At 50.1% G+C, this 16,171-nt stretch overlaps 2 protein-coding genes across 2 annotated transcripts in view; both read right to left on the reverse strand.

The window, feature by feature from the left end:
* Positions 1-9,888, reverse strand: part of PTPRB (protein tyrosine phosphatase receptor type B) — an 86,120-nt gene extending 76,232 nt beyond the window's left edge. Inside the window, exons 1-2 of the mRNA XM_054178314.1 lie at positions 9,728-9,888; positions 7,539-7,931 (exon numbers count right to left, since the gene is read on the reverse strand). Of these exons, the coding sequence (XP_054034289.1) occupies positions 7,539-7,931; positions 9,728-9,782 (448 nt within the window). The 5' untranslated portion in view covers positions 9,783-9,888. The remainder of the gene's footprint in view (positions 1-7,538; positions 7,932-9,727) is intronic.
* A 2,288-nt stretch (positions 9,889-12,176) lies between these two features.
* The window catches only part of PTPRR (protein tyrosine phosphatase receptor type R), a 160,274-nt gene continuing 156,279 nt past the window's right edge, over positions 12,177-16,171 (reverse strand). Inside the window, exon 14 of the mRNA XM_054178738.1 lies at positions 12,177-12,771. Coding sequence (XP_054034713.1) covers positions 12,678-12,771 — 94 coding nt within the window. The 3' untranslated portion in view covers positions 12,177-12,677. The remainder of the gene's footprint in view (positions 12,772-16,171) is intronic.

Consider the following 16,171-nt stretch of genomic DNA (forward strand, 5'->3'; position numbering starts at 1 on the left):
AGAGGAATTTTCTTCTCCTTTTATGCCTGACTGCCCTTCTCTGGGAAGGAAAATCTCCCAGCTCTCCATTTAATTACCAAAACTCTTGTTCAAAGGTTGCTCCAAATCAAGGCACTGAAAACATTACCACAGATCTGATTCTGCTCCCTCCTGCCACCATACAAATAGCTTCACTGAACCCTCAGGTCTGGTCCAACACTTCACAATCATCCTCATGCTGCTGCATGATGAGTTGTGTGTTCCCCAACAAAAGCTTAGCTCTGCAGGTTGTCCTTAATAACCACAAAAAAGTGCTAAAGAGTGCACAAGAACATCAACAGAAAGGACATAAAGGAAACTATTATTGAGCAATATCCAAACCATTCTACCTACCCTGTTGCTACAGGTATGGAAACATAACCACACAGGATGTTAGGGGTTGGAAGGGACCTCTGGAGATCTTGGAGTCCAAGCCCCCTGCCAGAGCAGGACCGCAGAAGAATCCAGCACAGGTCGCCCAGGAACACATCCAGACAGGGCTGGAAAGGCTCCAGAGAAGGAGACTCCACAACCTCTCTGGGCAGCCTGCTCCAGGGCTCTGAGACCCTTATAGTCAAGAAGTTCTTCCTCATGGTCCTGCTCTGGCAGGGGGGTTGGACTCAATCATCTTCAGAGGTCCCTTCCAACCCCTCACACCCTGTGAGACTGTGATGTTGAGGTGGAACCTCCTGTGCTGGAGTTTCCATCCATTGCCCCTTGTCCTGTCCCAGGGCACAAGTGAGCAGAGGCTGTCCCTGTCCCTTCCTTCCTGACCCCCAGTCCTCTCAGTCTTCTCCTCTCCAGACTCAACAGCCCCAGCGCTCTCAGCCTCTCCTCCCCAGGCAGTGCTGCAGTCCCTTCAGCATCCTTGGAGCCCTCCCTTGGACTCTCTCCAGCAGATCCCTGTCCCTCCTGAACTGGGGAGCCCAGAAATGGAGGCAATATTGCAGCTGAGGCCTCACCAGGGCAGAGCAGAGGGGGAGGAGAACCTCCCTGGCTCTGCTGGACACACTCCTCTGCATGCCCCCCCGAACAACCCTCTGCAGAGTGCCTGTGGTGCAGAGGCTGCTGTGGTCCTACCTCACAGACCTTCAAGGCTCCTGCCAAAAGCACAGGGAAGAGTCTGGGCTCAAACTGTCATCAGCTGCTGCAGCAAACCCATTAGCTGACACAGATCCAGACTCAGTCTCAACTGCACATCAGCCTTGGTGTCTGGGGATCTCCTTTTAGTCAGAGGTCTCTGAAAGCAACTAGGAATGCTAGCCCCAAGGACCTGAGAAGAATTAGGCCTCAGATACCTCTAGGTTCAGGAGCAGAACTTACTGATAGAAAGATAGCTAAAAACAGTACATCTGAGTGGTCAGCAGGCACTCAGGGGAAAAAAGGCAGCACAGTTTGGTTCCTAAATATAGCTTTACACACCCAACTTAAAAACACATTAGAAAACCCACCCTCTTGGCTTGCTTCAGGGACAAATAGCAGCAACTGCAACAGGAAGGCAGCTGCATTCCAGTGCAATTGTGCTTTGGGAAAGTTGCTGCTCCACAGAAGGGAAGCTGATGCTGCCAGCAGCACTGTGGGGCTCAGCAGCCAGAGGAGAACAGACCTTCCTGGTGCAGAGGAGCTGAAGGGACTGCTTGGCCCTCCTGGAAGGGAAACACTTGGCCCTCAGAAATGTTCCACTAGCCTGAAGAGGTGCCAGGAACAAGAACTTGGTCACTGCACAATCCATTCACCCTCGATAAGCTTGGATCCACTCTGGATTTCATAGAATCACAGAACTGTCAGGGCTGGAAGGGACCTCAAGGATCAGCCAGTTCCAACCCCCCTGCCATGGGCAGTGGGGTTCTGCAGAAGCCTTCAGCATTGTTGTAGCATCTCCTTGGAAATCAGTCATGGAACTGTCCCTGGGAACAGCACTGACACTGATCAGCAGTGGCTGAAGGACATAGTGTGTGAACTTAGCACTGTGACCATCAGGAGCACACCCAGGAGAAATGCTGGCATCCTGGCTAAGCACATAGTTCATCCCTGGGGTGTGCTGCAGGCTGCAGCCAGCTGCACAGCAGCAACCTGCTTACAAGAGAAGGGAATCATAGAATCATAGAAGGGTCCAGGCTGGAAGGGACCTCCAAAGGTCATCCAGTGTAACCCCCTCTGCAGTCAGCAGGGACATCCCCAACTAGATCAGGCTGCCCAGAGCCCTGTCCAGCCTCACCTTGAAGATCTCCAGGGAAGGAGCCTCAACCACCTCCCTGGGCAACCTGTGCCAGTGTTCCACCACCCTCATAATGAAGAACTTGTTCCTAACATCCAATCTAAATCTGCTCTGCTCTAGTCTGAAGCCATTGCCCCTGGTCCTGTCCCTGCAGGCCTTTGCAAACAGTCTCTCTCCATCCTTCTTGCAGCCCCCTTCAGGTACTGGCAGGCTGCTCTTAGGTCTCCCCAGAGCCTTCTCTTCTCCAGGCTGAACACCCCCAGCTCCCTCAGCCTGTCCTCATAGCAGAGCTGCTCCAGCCCTGATCTGATTTTGTTCTCTGCACTGTGGCTCCCTGGGACTGACAATGTATGAAACCCTGGGGCTTCATTGCAGTCATCTCAGAGTTTGTGTCACTGTGCACAAGGTCTTGCGCTGTGCACAAGGCTCTGCCATTGATGCCTTGCTCTTTCCTGCTGGAGCTGAGCACAGGTGGCCAGCCCTGCACTGCTTTGAGCAGAGGAAGAAGATTCAAGCACTTTCTGGTATTTCAGGGGCTCACACAGATCCTTAGCAAACTCTTCCACTAACAAAATCCTATAAAGTAATAATTCAGGGAGGTAAAAAAGGGGTTGGAGGGAAAGCTTTCGAGGGCTCACAGGTGCAATGAACATTTCCATCCTCACTGCTCTGATTCATCCTCAGGTGTCACAAGGTGTTAGGTAGTAGGTAATAGGTTGGACTTGATGATCTCTGAGGTCTTTTCCAACCTGGTTGATTCTGTGAGTCAAGCTGTAAAGGTTACACACACAAAAATCCACCCTGCTGTGAACCTATGGATGGATTGGGGCAGTCATTATGAACTCTTAAAGGTGTGGGGAAATGAAAGCCCCAAAACGGGTAAGGGTTGCTGCCTTTCCTGCACTTCTGCCACCATTCTTGGGTTCTCTTTCCCTGCCCCAGAAGATGCCTGTGGCTTTCCTTGCCACACTCTGCAGCTGCAGTGCTTTGGAGCATGCTCCAGGTGTTCTCTGGTCTCCTCTATCACAGAACATGAGAGGTTGGAAGGGACCTCCAGAGATCATCCAGTCCAAGCTCCCTGGCAGAGCAGCATCACCCAGGGGAGTCCACAAAGGCAGGCATCCAGGTGGGGTTGGAAAGGCTCCAGAGAAGGAGACTCCACAACCTCTCTGGGCAGCCTGCTCCAGGGCTCCTCTGGGGTACAGAGGAGTGTGTCCAGCAGATCCCGGGAGGTTCTCCTCCCCTCTGCTCTGCCCTAGTGAGGCCCCACCTGGAATATTGCATCCAGTTCTGGGCTCCCCAGTTCCAGAGGGACAGGGATCTGCTGGACAGAGTCCAAGGGAGGGCTCCAAGGATGCTGAAGGGACTGCAGCACTGCCTGGGGAGGAGAGGCTGAGAGCCCTGGGGCTGCTGAGTCTGGAGAGGAGAAGACTGAGAGGGATCTGATCAGTGTCTATCAATAGCTGAGTGCTGGGGGTCAGGAAGGAAGGGACAGGGACAGCCTCTGCTCACTGTGCCCTGGGATAGGAGAAAGGGCAGTGGATGGAAACTCCAGCACAGAAGGCTTCACCTCAACATCACAGTCTCATAGGGTGTTAGGGGTTGGAAGGGACCTCTGAAGATGATTGAGTCCAACCTCCCTGCCAGAGCAGGACCATGAGAACATGAGCAAGAACTTTTTGACTGTGAGGGTCCCAGAGCCCTGGAGCAGGCTGCCCACAGAGGTTGTGGAGTCTCCTTGGCTGGAGCCTTCCCAGCCCTGTCCGGATGTGTTCCTGTGTGACCTGTGCTGGATTCTATGCTCCTGCTCTGGCATGGGGCTTGGACTGGAAGATCTCCAGAGGTCCCTTCCAACCCCTAACATCCTGTGATCCTATGAACCTCCTTATGAATTTGAGGAGAACAGCAATCTCAAGGGAGATTGATAGCTCATGGCCATCCTTCATGTGAGCTGTTTCAGCCCAGGGCCAGATTCAAACAGGGGTAGGTGTAAGGACTGTCTGTTAGATTTAAAGTGATGTCTGACTGAACAGAGATGGGACACAGATTGAAACTGTTGCAGATTGCCACAAAGAATCCTTCAGGTCAAGAATGTGGCAAAAAACCAATGCAAATCCAAATTCATGACTTGAAATCAAACCCCAAGCTCAGGCTTGCCCCTGCTTGGCATTTGAATTAGGTCCAGAATAAAAGAGAGTTGCAGTTACAGAATACAGAATTAACCAGGCTGGAAAAGACCTTTGAGCTCACCCAGTCCAACCTATCACCCAACACCATCTCATCAACCAAGCCATGGCACCAAGTGCCTCAGCCAGGCTCTTTTTAAGCACCTCCAGTGATGGGGACTCCACCACCTCCCTGGGCAGCACATTCCAGTGGCCAATCTCTCTTGCTGGGAAGAATTTCTTCCTCACCTTCAGCAAAAACCTCCCCAGGCACAGCTTGAGACTGTGTCCTCTTGTTCTGGTGCTGCTTGCCTGGGAGAAGAGACCAACCCCCACCTGGCTACAACCTCCCTTCAGGGAGTTGCAGAGAGCAAGAAGGTCTCCCCTGAGCCTCCTCTTCTGCAGGCTAAGCAACCCCAGCTCCCTCAGCCTCTCCTCCCAGGGCTGTGCTCCAGACCCCTCCCCAGCTTTGTTGCCCTCTGGACACAGTTGTTGGGTTTGGAGCTTGTACTGTATCTGGGCTGATGTTTGGGATGCAGTTCAGTGTGTCACTCTTTTGCCAAAACAGAGCTGGTTTTTCTCTGGGTACTATGAAAGCAGAGGGTAAATTATATCCAAATCTGCAGTTAGTCAGGAGTAGAAAAACTTAAACCCATTTAAGCTCCAAAGACTTTGCTCAGTTGTTACTCTCTTAGCTAAAGCTAGACTGGAGATGTTGTTTTAGGCTGATGCACTGCTTTCAATGAGAGCAGACAGATGTTCTTGGAAGGCTGGCTTTACACATTCAACTCTGAATGTGTTGACATGCATCTGGAGGTCAAGACCTGGCTGTCAAGCCCAGCACTGTTGGCTTTAGATTCTCACAGAATCACAGAAACATTCAGCCTTGAAAAGAGCCTCAGGATCACCAAGGCCAACCCAGAGCCCTGCTCTGCAAGGCTCACCCCTAAACCACAGCCCCAAGCACCACAGCCAAACCCCCTGCAAACACAGCCAGGCTTGGGGACTCCACCACCTCCCTGGGCAGCACATTCCAAGCCCTCACCACTCTTGCCCTGAAAAAAGCTTTCCTAATGTTCTAAAAAATATTTTCACTCTGGTGTTTGTCCTTCTGAGTTCCAGCAGCTGTCAGGTCCCAGGGAGCACACTTAGCTTGGGCTCAGAGGAAGTGGCATTCAAAAACTGACCAACTTTCTTGGGCTCCTTTACCCTCCAGAGTCTTAGTCCATGGGATTCCTGCAAGTATCTCTCTCAGGAGTACAAACTTAGCCCTGTGGAAGGCCAGGGGCTTTAATCCTACTTACTGCCCTGCTTCTGTCCTTGGTAATGCTAAACTCCACCATGCCATGGTCACTGTCACCAAGGCTGTTCACAGCATCGCAGTGCATCACGGGTTGGAAGGGACCTCCAGTGCTCATCCAGCCCACCCCCCCTGCCAGAGCAGCATCACCCAGGGGAGTCCACACAGGAATGCATCCAGGTGGGGTTGGAAAGGCTCCAGAGAAGGAGACTCCACAACCTCTCTGGGCAGCCTGTTCTCAACCTTAATGTCCCCAACCAGTTCTTCTCTGTTAGTTAATACAAGTTACCAGATCCCCCCTCAGCCTTCTCCTCTGCAGACTAAGCAGCCCCAGGGCTCTCAGCCTTTCCTCATGAGGCAGTGCTGCAGTCCCTCCATCACCCCCACAGGTGTACCAACACTGCTGTATCTGCACACGCATCTCAAAGTGCTGCCACAGGAGCAGCTGAGGGTTTTGAGTCATTGTTTTCAGGGTGTGTTCACATAGGCTGCATCTAAGGGCAAGGTGACACTGTGTGCAGATGAATTTGCAAGCCATGCCTGTTCAAACCATGCATTTGGATCAATCAGACAAAGAATTGTGCAGGTGTTTGACTTTCAGACATCTGCTTGCTCTTGACAGACACAATCTGTCACAGAATCACAGAACTGTCAGGGTTGGGAGGGACCTCAAGGCTCATCCAGTCCCAACCCCCCCTGCCATGGACAGGGACACCTCACACCACAGCAGGTTGCTCACAGCCACATCCAGCCTGGCCTTCAAAACCTCCAGGGATGAGGCTTCCACCACCTCCCTGGGCAACCTGTGCCAGGCTCTCACCACCCTCATGGTGGATTTGTCTGATGAAGTGCATGGGGAGCAGAAGGACTTCTATACATCCATACTTTTTAAAAGCACTGGGAATTAGTTCTTACAATTCTGTTTAACAAAGGAAATGACAAAAAAAACCCAAGAGCAAACAAACAGTGATCTGAGCTGACACAAATGATGCAAAGATTTGGAGTAGAGAAAAGGAGAGACATCTACAAAATGTAACCTGGCTGGAAAAAAGCCTCTTGTGAGAAAGAGAACTCATGGCAGCTGTGCATAGAGTCATAGAATCAACCAGGTTGGAAAAGACCTCAGAGATCATCAAGTCCAACCTATAACCTAACACCCAACACCTCCTGACAGCTAAACCATGGCTCAAGTGCCACATCCAATCTCCTCTTTAACACCTCCAGGGATGGGGACTCCACCACCTCCCTGGGCAGCACATCCCAATGGCCAATCTCTCTGTCTGGTAAGAACTTTCTCCTCACCTCCAGCCCAAACTTCCCCTGGCACAGCTTGAGACTGTGTCCTCTTGTTCTGGTGCTGCTTGCCTGGGAGAAGACACCAACCCCCACCTGGCTACAACCTCCCTTCAGGTAGCTGTAGAGAGCAAGAAGGTCTCCTCTGCAGCCTCCTTGCCCTTCTCTGGACACGTTCAAGAGATGTCCTTCTTAAACTGAGGGTCCCAGAACTGGACACAGGACTCAAGGTGTGGCCTAACCAGTGCTGAGCACAGGGCAGAATGACCTCCCTGCTCCTGCTGGCCACACTGTTCCTGATGCAGGCCAGGATGCTGTTGGCCTTCTTAGCCACCTGGGCACACTGCTGGCTCATGTTCAGCCACTGCCAACCAGTACCCCCAGGTCCCTTTCTGCCTGGCTGCTCTCCAGCCACTCTGCCCCCAGCCTGTCCTTGCTCTGGTTCTCTGTTGTGCTTGAGTAAAACACCAGCATTTGACACCTCCTGGGTAGCACAGAGGAGACCCTTTTGCTGCCAGGATACTTGCTTGAGGGAGCAGCTCACCTTGCTTTGAGCACAGGTTTACATACACAGGCTTCCCCGTCTCGCTGGCTTCCAGCTGCATCCACGTATGAAGGTATTTCTTGCTCTGTTTGGCCATCACCTTCTGGCCTTGCTTTGTGAGAAAGAGAGAAGTGTTGGCCACCCTCAGGAGCCCATCCTCCTCCTGGCAGGTCCAGCTGACCGCCCGGGGACAGTCGACGACGATGCTGCGGGAGGAGAGGGCAGAGCGCGTGGAGATGCTCAGGCACTGGGCGGACTTCAGGTGCAGGAGCCTGTCCTCTGCTGTCCACTGCCACTGCTGGTTGAGGTTGGTCAGGTTGCACTTCTCCACAATGACTCCCCTCTTTTCTGAAAGACACTGCTGTTTCTGGACATGGATAATCAGAAACCCTTCTGGAAGAGGAAAATTCCAGAACAATGCAATGGTTAATGGAGCAACAGCACCAGGAAAGCAAATTCACCCACCAGCAAACAAACCTCTGCCCACTTTCTGTGCCTGAACCTTTCATCAACTTTCCATATGCTGAACCTATTTTAAACAACTCCAAATGTACAACCCACGTGGTGCAAGTGCTGCTAAAGAGTTACCAGCAGGGCTAGGGAGGTGCTTCTCCCCCTCTGCTCTGCCCTGCTCAGACCACTCCTGCAATCCTGTGTCCAGTTCTGGGCTCCCCAGTTCCAGAGAGACAGAGACCTGCTGGGGAGAGGCCAAGGGAGAGCCAGGAGGATGCTTAGGGGACTTGAGCATCTCCCCTGGGAAGAGAGACTGAGAGCCCTGGGGCTGTTGAGTCTGGAGAGGAGAAGGCTGAGAGGGATCTGATCAATGTCTCTCAATAGCTGAGGGCTGGGGGTCAAGTGGAGGGGGCCAAGCTCTTGTGGGTGGTGCACAGCAATAAGCCAAGGAGCAATGGAGACAAACTTGACCAGAGAAGGTTTCAGCTCAGCATGAGGAGAAACTTCTTTGGTGTGAGGGTGTTGGAGCCCTGGAGCAGGCTGCCCAGAGAGGTTGTGGAGTCTCCTTCTCTGGAGCCTTTCCAACCCCAGCTGGATGCATTCCTGTGTGGACTGCCCTGGGTGCTGCTGCTCTGGCAGGGGGTTGGACTGGATGATCTCTGGAGGTCCCTTCCAACCTCTCATGTACTGTGAGACTGTAATACAAAAAGCAAACTGTTGTGGCTAAGGTCACCTTGACTCTCATCAGATGTAAAGATGAAGGACAAAAATAAGAAGCAACTGGATGGAAAAGTGTTCCAAGAACTCTCAACTTTAAACACCAGCTTTAGATACCTTACTCCCTGAAAGCACAAAGATCGACAGGAGCTCTCAGTTTTCCTTTCAGTTTTACAGCAGCCCTTTTGCACCACAGTTTACTGCCTGGGAATGGTTTGAGTAAAACCTGTTGTGTCTCTGAAGAAAGCAAAGCAAGGGGACGTGGCCAAAGCTCTGTGCCTGTGCTGTTACAGGAATGGAGGCTCTTCACTGATAGGAAGTCCCTCTGTTGTACTGGATTTACTCCAGCCTCTCTAGCTGTTAGTTTGGTGACCATCCCAATTCACCTTAGATTATCTCGCTGGGCTGCCACACTTAGAGATCAACATCAAACACTCAGATGGAGAGAATTACAATCAAAACCAACCCACCCCAAAGTTACCAACACAGAAGCTGCACTGGTCACAGAGCACCGAGCTGGCTGTTCAGTGCAGGCTCCCTGCCAGACCTTGCCTGGGTTTTTCTCTCGTTTCAGCCTCAGTTACTCAGACACCTCCAGCCCCATTAGTTACAAACTGCTCAATGCAGCACCAGCCCTGGGGGGAGGTTTGGCACTGCCCTGTTCTCCCAGACCTGGGTATTTCCTAAGCAAGCATCACAGAAAGCTGCTGGCTCTGGAAGTTACACAAAGTAGGAGCTAAGCAAGAAAATAGGAACCTCCCTTTCCAAACCCTTGCCCCCAGAGCTCAGCTCCTGCATCGTCCAGCAAGATACCCTCTCAAGAGAGAGAAGTATCATCTCCAGCATAGAAGGAGACAGTTTATTTTCCTTTGAAAAGAAAACTAAACAGAAGAGGCTCGGTTGGCCCTGCCCCCCCATTCCTCCCAGCACAGACAGGGGTCGGTTCTGGTAAGCCACCGGCCCCGCCGCAGGGCTCTGCTCAGCGGCGCGGCCCAGGGGGAGCGGGGAGAGACACTTACCTGAGAACGTCAAGGCAAGGCAGGTAGAAAGCAGGAGGTGAAAGACAGAATCCATTTTCCCCCTCTAGCAACTCCCCATGCTTCTCTTAAAAAAACCCACCTCAGATAAGTGAAGCGAAGGCTAGGAAGGAAATGTGCCTTCACGGGGGGAAAAAGTCAGTGACGAGCACTTCCTTCTATTCAATTGTTTTGGGGAGTTTTACACCACTTTGTCCCTGTTGTATGAGTCCTCAGAGTTTACTACTTGCTCTATTTTGGAAAAATAATTATATATATATATATGTGTGTGTGTGTGTGAATTAAATTACAAGCAGAAGAGAGGGAGGGGGAGAGAGAGGTCCTCAAACGCCTGGGGAGCTCCAAGAGATGATATTGAATCTCTTTAGACTGAAAGAAAAAGGGATTAGAGCTTGGTGTGATGCAGTGCCAGCCTGCAGGTGGTCTGGATGGTGCTGAAGGAGCAAATGCTGCCCCAGCCAGGAAGCAAACACACATCTCACTCTGCCTAATCGAGAGAAACTCTGATATTGATACTTCCAACTCCACAAGGCCTAAAAGCCAAGTAGAGGAGGGAGGGGGGTTGGTGGAGAACAGGATGATGAGGAGGCAAATCTCCGAGGTCTGCAATGAGTCTTACACAAACTCCCCACTGAGGGATCAAGTGGTGCTGGTTTTGCCTTCCCATCAGGTGATCCACCTTGCTTCATGTCAGTGGGAGATTCCCTGCACCTTCTGGACTGGTTCCCCAGGGTTCTGGAACCGTATTGGGCTGCGCTGTTTGTGGGGGCACAGGAGCGTGTGCTGCATCCCCTCCTCTGGAAAAGAACAAAAGACCTGGGCCAGTGCTTTATACCAAGAGTCATTTATTAGCAGTATGAAGCAAAGTCAACATCACTGCATTAAAAACTCATTGTACCCTGTAAACAGACCTCTGAGTCCTGTTAAGTCATAGCAAGTCAACTTCACACTTCTCTTTAAAGCAACCTCTTGCTGACCAGTAAAAGGGAACAGTCGTAGCAGCATTGTCTTGCCTGTGTAAGCCCCGTGTGGAACAGTCCATCCCACTGCAGCCATCTACCTCTCACTGGAAAGAGAGAGAGCAGACAGAACACCAGGAGCAGAGAAAGAGATTACAAATCCCAGGTTAGCAAAAGGACAGACAGAGATTGCAAATCCTTACCAGTTAATATAGGCTACAAAGTCTCTTGGAGGAGGAAGATGACTTCCACAACTTACACACACACTTGGGCTGGGGTCTGTAGCAGAAGCATCTTCTAAGACAGTCAACAGCAGAGGGTTAAATACAAACACACCGAATAAAGAGACACTGTGCTCTGCAGCTGCTCTGGGACACCTACACTCAATACACACTGAAGAGTTAAGAGGAGCAAGAACATTGAGATTTCCATACCAAATAGTCACTGCTTTGGAGTATGGGCCAGCAAGAAACCCCCAAGGCTTTGAGGGGTTTAGTTTATGACCTCCTTTGCTTTCTTTTTCTTTTCAATGAGCTCTTTTTAGTTTCTCACCTTCTTTCTTTTATTTTTAAGTATATCTTTTTTAATTGTCTTTAATTCTTTTGTTTAATCTCGTTTTTGTTTTTCAACCTCACCTTTAGTCTTGGGATTTATTATCTCATCTTCTTTTTGTATCCTTTTCTTTCTTTACTCTTTCCTTTTTTTTATTAGCTTCTTTCTATCTTTTTTTTTTTGGTCTTTTTTTACCTTTTCTTTTTTTATCCTTTTTTTAATCTTTTTTATCTTTTTTTAATCTTCTTTTTTATCTTTTTTTTTATCCTTTTTTATCTTTTTTTAACTTCTTTTTTTTTAATCCTTTTTTATCTTCTTTTTATCTTTTTTATCTTCTTTTTTATCTATTTTTAATCTTTTTAATATTTTTTAATCTTCTTTTTTATCTTTTTTAAATCTTTTTTATCTATTTTAATCTTTTATCTTTTTTTAATCTCCTTTTTTATCTTTTTTTAATCTTCTTTATCTTTTTTAATCTTTTTTATCTTTTTTAATCTTTTTTACCTTTTTAAATCTTTTTTTTTTAAACTTCTTTTTTATCTTTTTTAATCCTTTTTTCTTTTCTTTTTTATCTTCTTTTTTACCTTTTTTTACCTTCTTTTTCATCTTTTCTTTCTTTATCTCCTTTATTTTTTAATCTCCTTTCTTTTCTATGACCTCCTTTCTTTTATCTCCTCTTCTTTCTTTTTCTCTCACCTTTGCCTTTTCTTACCTCATCATCTTTCTTTTTTTTTTTAATCTCTTTTAAATCTCATCATTTCTTTTTGTTTTCCATTTTTTTTAATCTCATCTTTTTGTTTTAATTATCTTCTTTCTTTCTTTCTTTCTCAAATGGATTTTTTTTGGGGGGCTGTGTTTGTTTTGTTCATTTGAAACTCCACAAATCGAACACACGAAATTGGTTTTGTTGTGTTGTGTTGTGTCTGTTAGCAGCAGGAATATTCTTATGTGGCCAAGAAACAAAAGCTCACCACATAATCAGTAATAGCACTTGTACAGTACAGTTGACAGTCCATTCACAAGACAGTTAAAGCATTTATACACTTGATAAACATCTCTTCTGCTGAAGATCCAAGGTCCCTCCAGCTGGCTGTGGCAGGAGCACTTCACACGCATCCCACAGGGCAGCCGTCAGCATTGCAGGGGAAACCCACCTTGAGAGGAACAGGTCAGCATCCCCACGTGGAGCTTCAGGACAGTGCCCTCTTCAGCACTCATGGTTGGGAGGGTCACAATACATTCATGTACAGCAGGGGTCCAGCAAGCTCTAGACTTTTTTGCCCACCCGTCCGTAATCCTTTCAGCAGTTGGCCTCACAGGCGCTCTGCCCACGGCAGGAAAACTCCTTGAAGAAGCTGCTGGTAGGTAATGAACCAAATTACCTCAGGGGATTGACCTTTGGGGTTATCCCCTCCTTGGCTTCACTGGACAGCTTCTGCAGAAAGCCTGCTCTCATACAGACTCAGTGCGTGGTGCACAAACTCATACTGTTCACTGGTCTGGACCATTCCACCCCTGCAAAGGAAACACAGGGGAACAAAATCTTCTTAGAATCATACAACCAGGAAGGTTGGAAAAGACCTCAGAGATCATCAAGTCCAACCTGTCACCCAGCACTTCCTGACAACTAAACCATGGCTCCAAGTGCCACATCCAATCCCCTCTTGAACACCTCCAGGGACGGTGACTCCACCACCTCCCTGGGCAGCACATCCCAAGGGCCAATCTCTCTTGCTGGCAAGAACTTTCCCCTCACCTCCAGCCTAAACCTCCCCTGGCACAGCTTGAGACTTCTTGCTTAAGAAGTAATAGGTTGGACTTGATGATCTCTCAGGTCTTTTCCAACCTGGTTGAATCTGTGATTCTGTGAACCCAACAGCCTCCAGCCCCTTCCAGCCCCACCACCATCAGCTAATCGAAGCCCTCTCATGCAGGTTTGCCTTAGTTTGCTTGAGTGAGTGAGAGACCTGCCCAAGCAGAAGTGCTTTCTTCAGAGCCTACACCACTCAGCACATGCCCAGCATGAACCAGCCTTCAAGTATTGTGTCCAGTTCTGGGCACCTCAATACAGGAGAGATGTGGAGGTGCTGGAGCCAGGGCAGAGGAGGGCAAGGAAGCTGGGAAGGGCCTGGAGAAGAAATCTGATGCAGAGCAACTGAAGGAGCTGGGGATGGTTAGTGGGAAAGAGAGGAGGCTGAGGGGAGACCTCCTGGCTCTCTACAGCTCCCTGCAAGGAGGTTGTGGAGAGGTTGGTGCTGGGCTCTGCTCCCAGGTCAGTAGTGACAGAAGAAGAGGGAATGGCCTCAAGCTGCCCCTGGGGAGGTTCAGACTGGACATGAGGAAAGCTTTTTTTCAGGCAAGAGTGGTGAGGGCTTGGAATGTGCTGGGCAGGGAGGTGGTGGAGTCCCCAAGCCTGGCTGTGTTTGCAGGGGGTTTGGCTGTGGTGCTTGGGGCTGTGATTTAGGGGTGAGCCTTGCAGAGTAGGGCTCTGGGTTGGCCTTGGTGGTCCTGAGGCTCTTTCCCAACCTGAATGTTTCTGTGATTCTGTTCCCAGTTGTGTCAGGGTAAGAACTAGAGGAGATTCAGGCTGGAGGTGAGGAGGAAGTTCTTCCCCATGAGAGTGGTGAAGCCCTGGAATGGGTTGTCCAGGGAGGGGGTTGAGGCGCCGTCCCTGGAGGTGTTTAAGCCCAGGCTGGATGAGGCTCTGGCCAGGCTGATCTAGTGTGGGGTGTCCCTGCCCATGGCAGGGGGGTTGGCACTAGATGATCCTTGTGGTCCCTTCCAACCCTGACTGATGCTATGATACTAAACCCTCTGGGGTCTGGATGGTTAAAGCCTACATTTCCAATTCAGCACAGAGTGAATTGTGCTCAGTCACCAGAGCAAGACAGGCCAGGTACACAGACACAGCAACAGTCCTGATGGGTGAAGGGTGTAGCCATCATCTGGCCTTTCATTCCTGTGCCTTACTGGTGCCTTGCAGAGTGCCTGTGCTGAGAACAGCTCTTCCTGTCCTCTTCTGAACGCCTACAGCGCGTCCGGTCTGCACAGTAGCCACCGAAGAAATTCTACAGCAGTGACTCACTGCAGCACCAACAATGGAGAAGGTTAACTTGAGCACAAAGAGGACTAGCTGCAGACAGCTTGGACTAGAGGCCTTCACCTGATAATGATCCCTTTTTCAGATCTAAGCATGAAGATCAAGTCCCACACCCCCAACATCGGCTGTGCTGCGGTAGGAAGGGGGAGCTGTGATTAAGGGTGGTACCACCGAGCTCTGCAATGAAACTGAGCTCTGCAATGAAACTGAGCCTCTTCCTGACAATACTAAAGTCTTCCAGGTCTCACTTCTCACAGAGTGAAGCCTCAAGTTCACTTAATTCTACTTTTACTGTCTCATCTGCTTCTCCTCAGGGTACCCTGGAGCCTCAAGTTACCTTGGAGGGGATGAAAGACGAAATGGCCTTAGTGGGAAGAAAGACATCAAGATGTGTATTGCATGAGGCTTCAACCCCATTGAATCAATCAAATCTGTGAGTGAGAGCAAGGTCAAAGCCAGGCATCTTCTGGGAGAAGCAATGAGAAACCCCCAAGTGACCTCTTCAGACACCCTGGCAACAAAACATGCTGGAAGGTGTCCAGAGAAGAGCAGCGAGGCTGGGGAGGGGTCTGGAGCACAGCCCTGGGAGGAGAGGCTGAGGGGGCTGGGGTTGCTTAGCCTGCAGAAGAGGAGGCTCAGGGGAGACCTTCTTGGTCTCTCCAACTCCCTGAAGGGAGGTTGTAGCCAGGTGGGGGTTGGTCTCTTCTCCCAGGCAACCAGCACCAGAACAAGAGGACACAGACTCAAGCTGTGCCAGGGGAGGTTTAGGCTGGAGGTGAGAAGAAAGTTCTTCCCAGCAAGAGAGATTGGCCATTGGGATGTGCTGCCCAGGGAGGTGGTGGAGTCCCCATCCCTGGAGGTGTTTAAGAGGGGACTGGCTGAGGCACTTGGTGCCATGGTTTAGTTGATGAGATGGTGTTGGGTGAGAGGTTGGACTGGATGATCTCAAAGATCTTTTCCAACCTGGTCCATTGTGTGTGTAAAAGAGTCTACAGATATACAAAGATATCTGAAAGACAGGTTCAACTGCCTCAGCAAGTATTGCCCTCCAGTATTAGAGAAAGTCATCCACAGCCACAAGGTCATTTTCCACAGTGCTGCTGGATGGTTAAATGGCTGTGGCAGGAGAAGCATAATTCAAGTAGGACCTACTCCTTGAAGCAAGGGGTCAGCTGTCTGTGCTCCTCCTGTGAGCTCAGGCAATTGCAGGACATCTTTCAGTGAGCTGCATGTCTGTCATGCAGGAACTAAATCACAGGCCCTTAAGTAGTCCCAGCTGGTGCCAATTAGAACCACAGAAGTGCCAGGGTTGGAAAGGACCTCAGGGATCAGCCAGTTCCAAGCCCCCTGCCATGGGCAGGGACACCTCACACTGCAGCAGGTTGCTCACAGCCACCTCCAGCCTGGCTGCAAACACCTCCAGGGATGAGGCTTCCACCACCTCCCTGGGCAACCTGTGCCAGGCTCTCACCACCCTCATGGGGAACAACTTCTTCCTAATGTCTAATCTAAATCTCCCCTCCTCTAGCTTGGATCCATCCCCCCCAGTCCTATCACTCCCTGACTCCCTCAAAAGTCCCTCCCCAGCTTTCTTGTAGCCCCCTGCAGATACTGGAAGGCCACAATGAGGTCTCCTCAGAGCCTTCTCTTCTCCAGACTGCACAACCCCAACTCCCTCAGTCTGTCCTCAGAGCAGAGCAGCTCCAGCCCTCTGCTCATCCTCGTGGCCCTTCTCTGGACACCTTCCAGCACCTCCAGATCCTTCCTGGCACAGAGGCTCCAGAACTGGACCCAGAGCTGCAGCTGTGGTCTCAG

This window comes from Dryobates pubescens, chromosome Z (genome assembly GCF_014839835.1).
Source record: "Dryobates pubescens isolate bDryPub1 chromosome Z, bDryPub1.pri, whole genome shotgun sequence".
NCBI classification, from domain to species: domain Eukaryota; kingdom Metazoa; phylum Chordata; class Aves; order Piciformes; family Picidae; genus Dryobates; species Dryobates pubescens.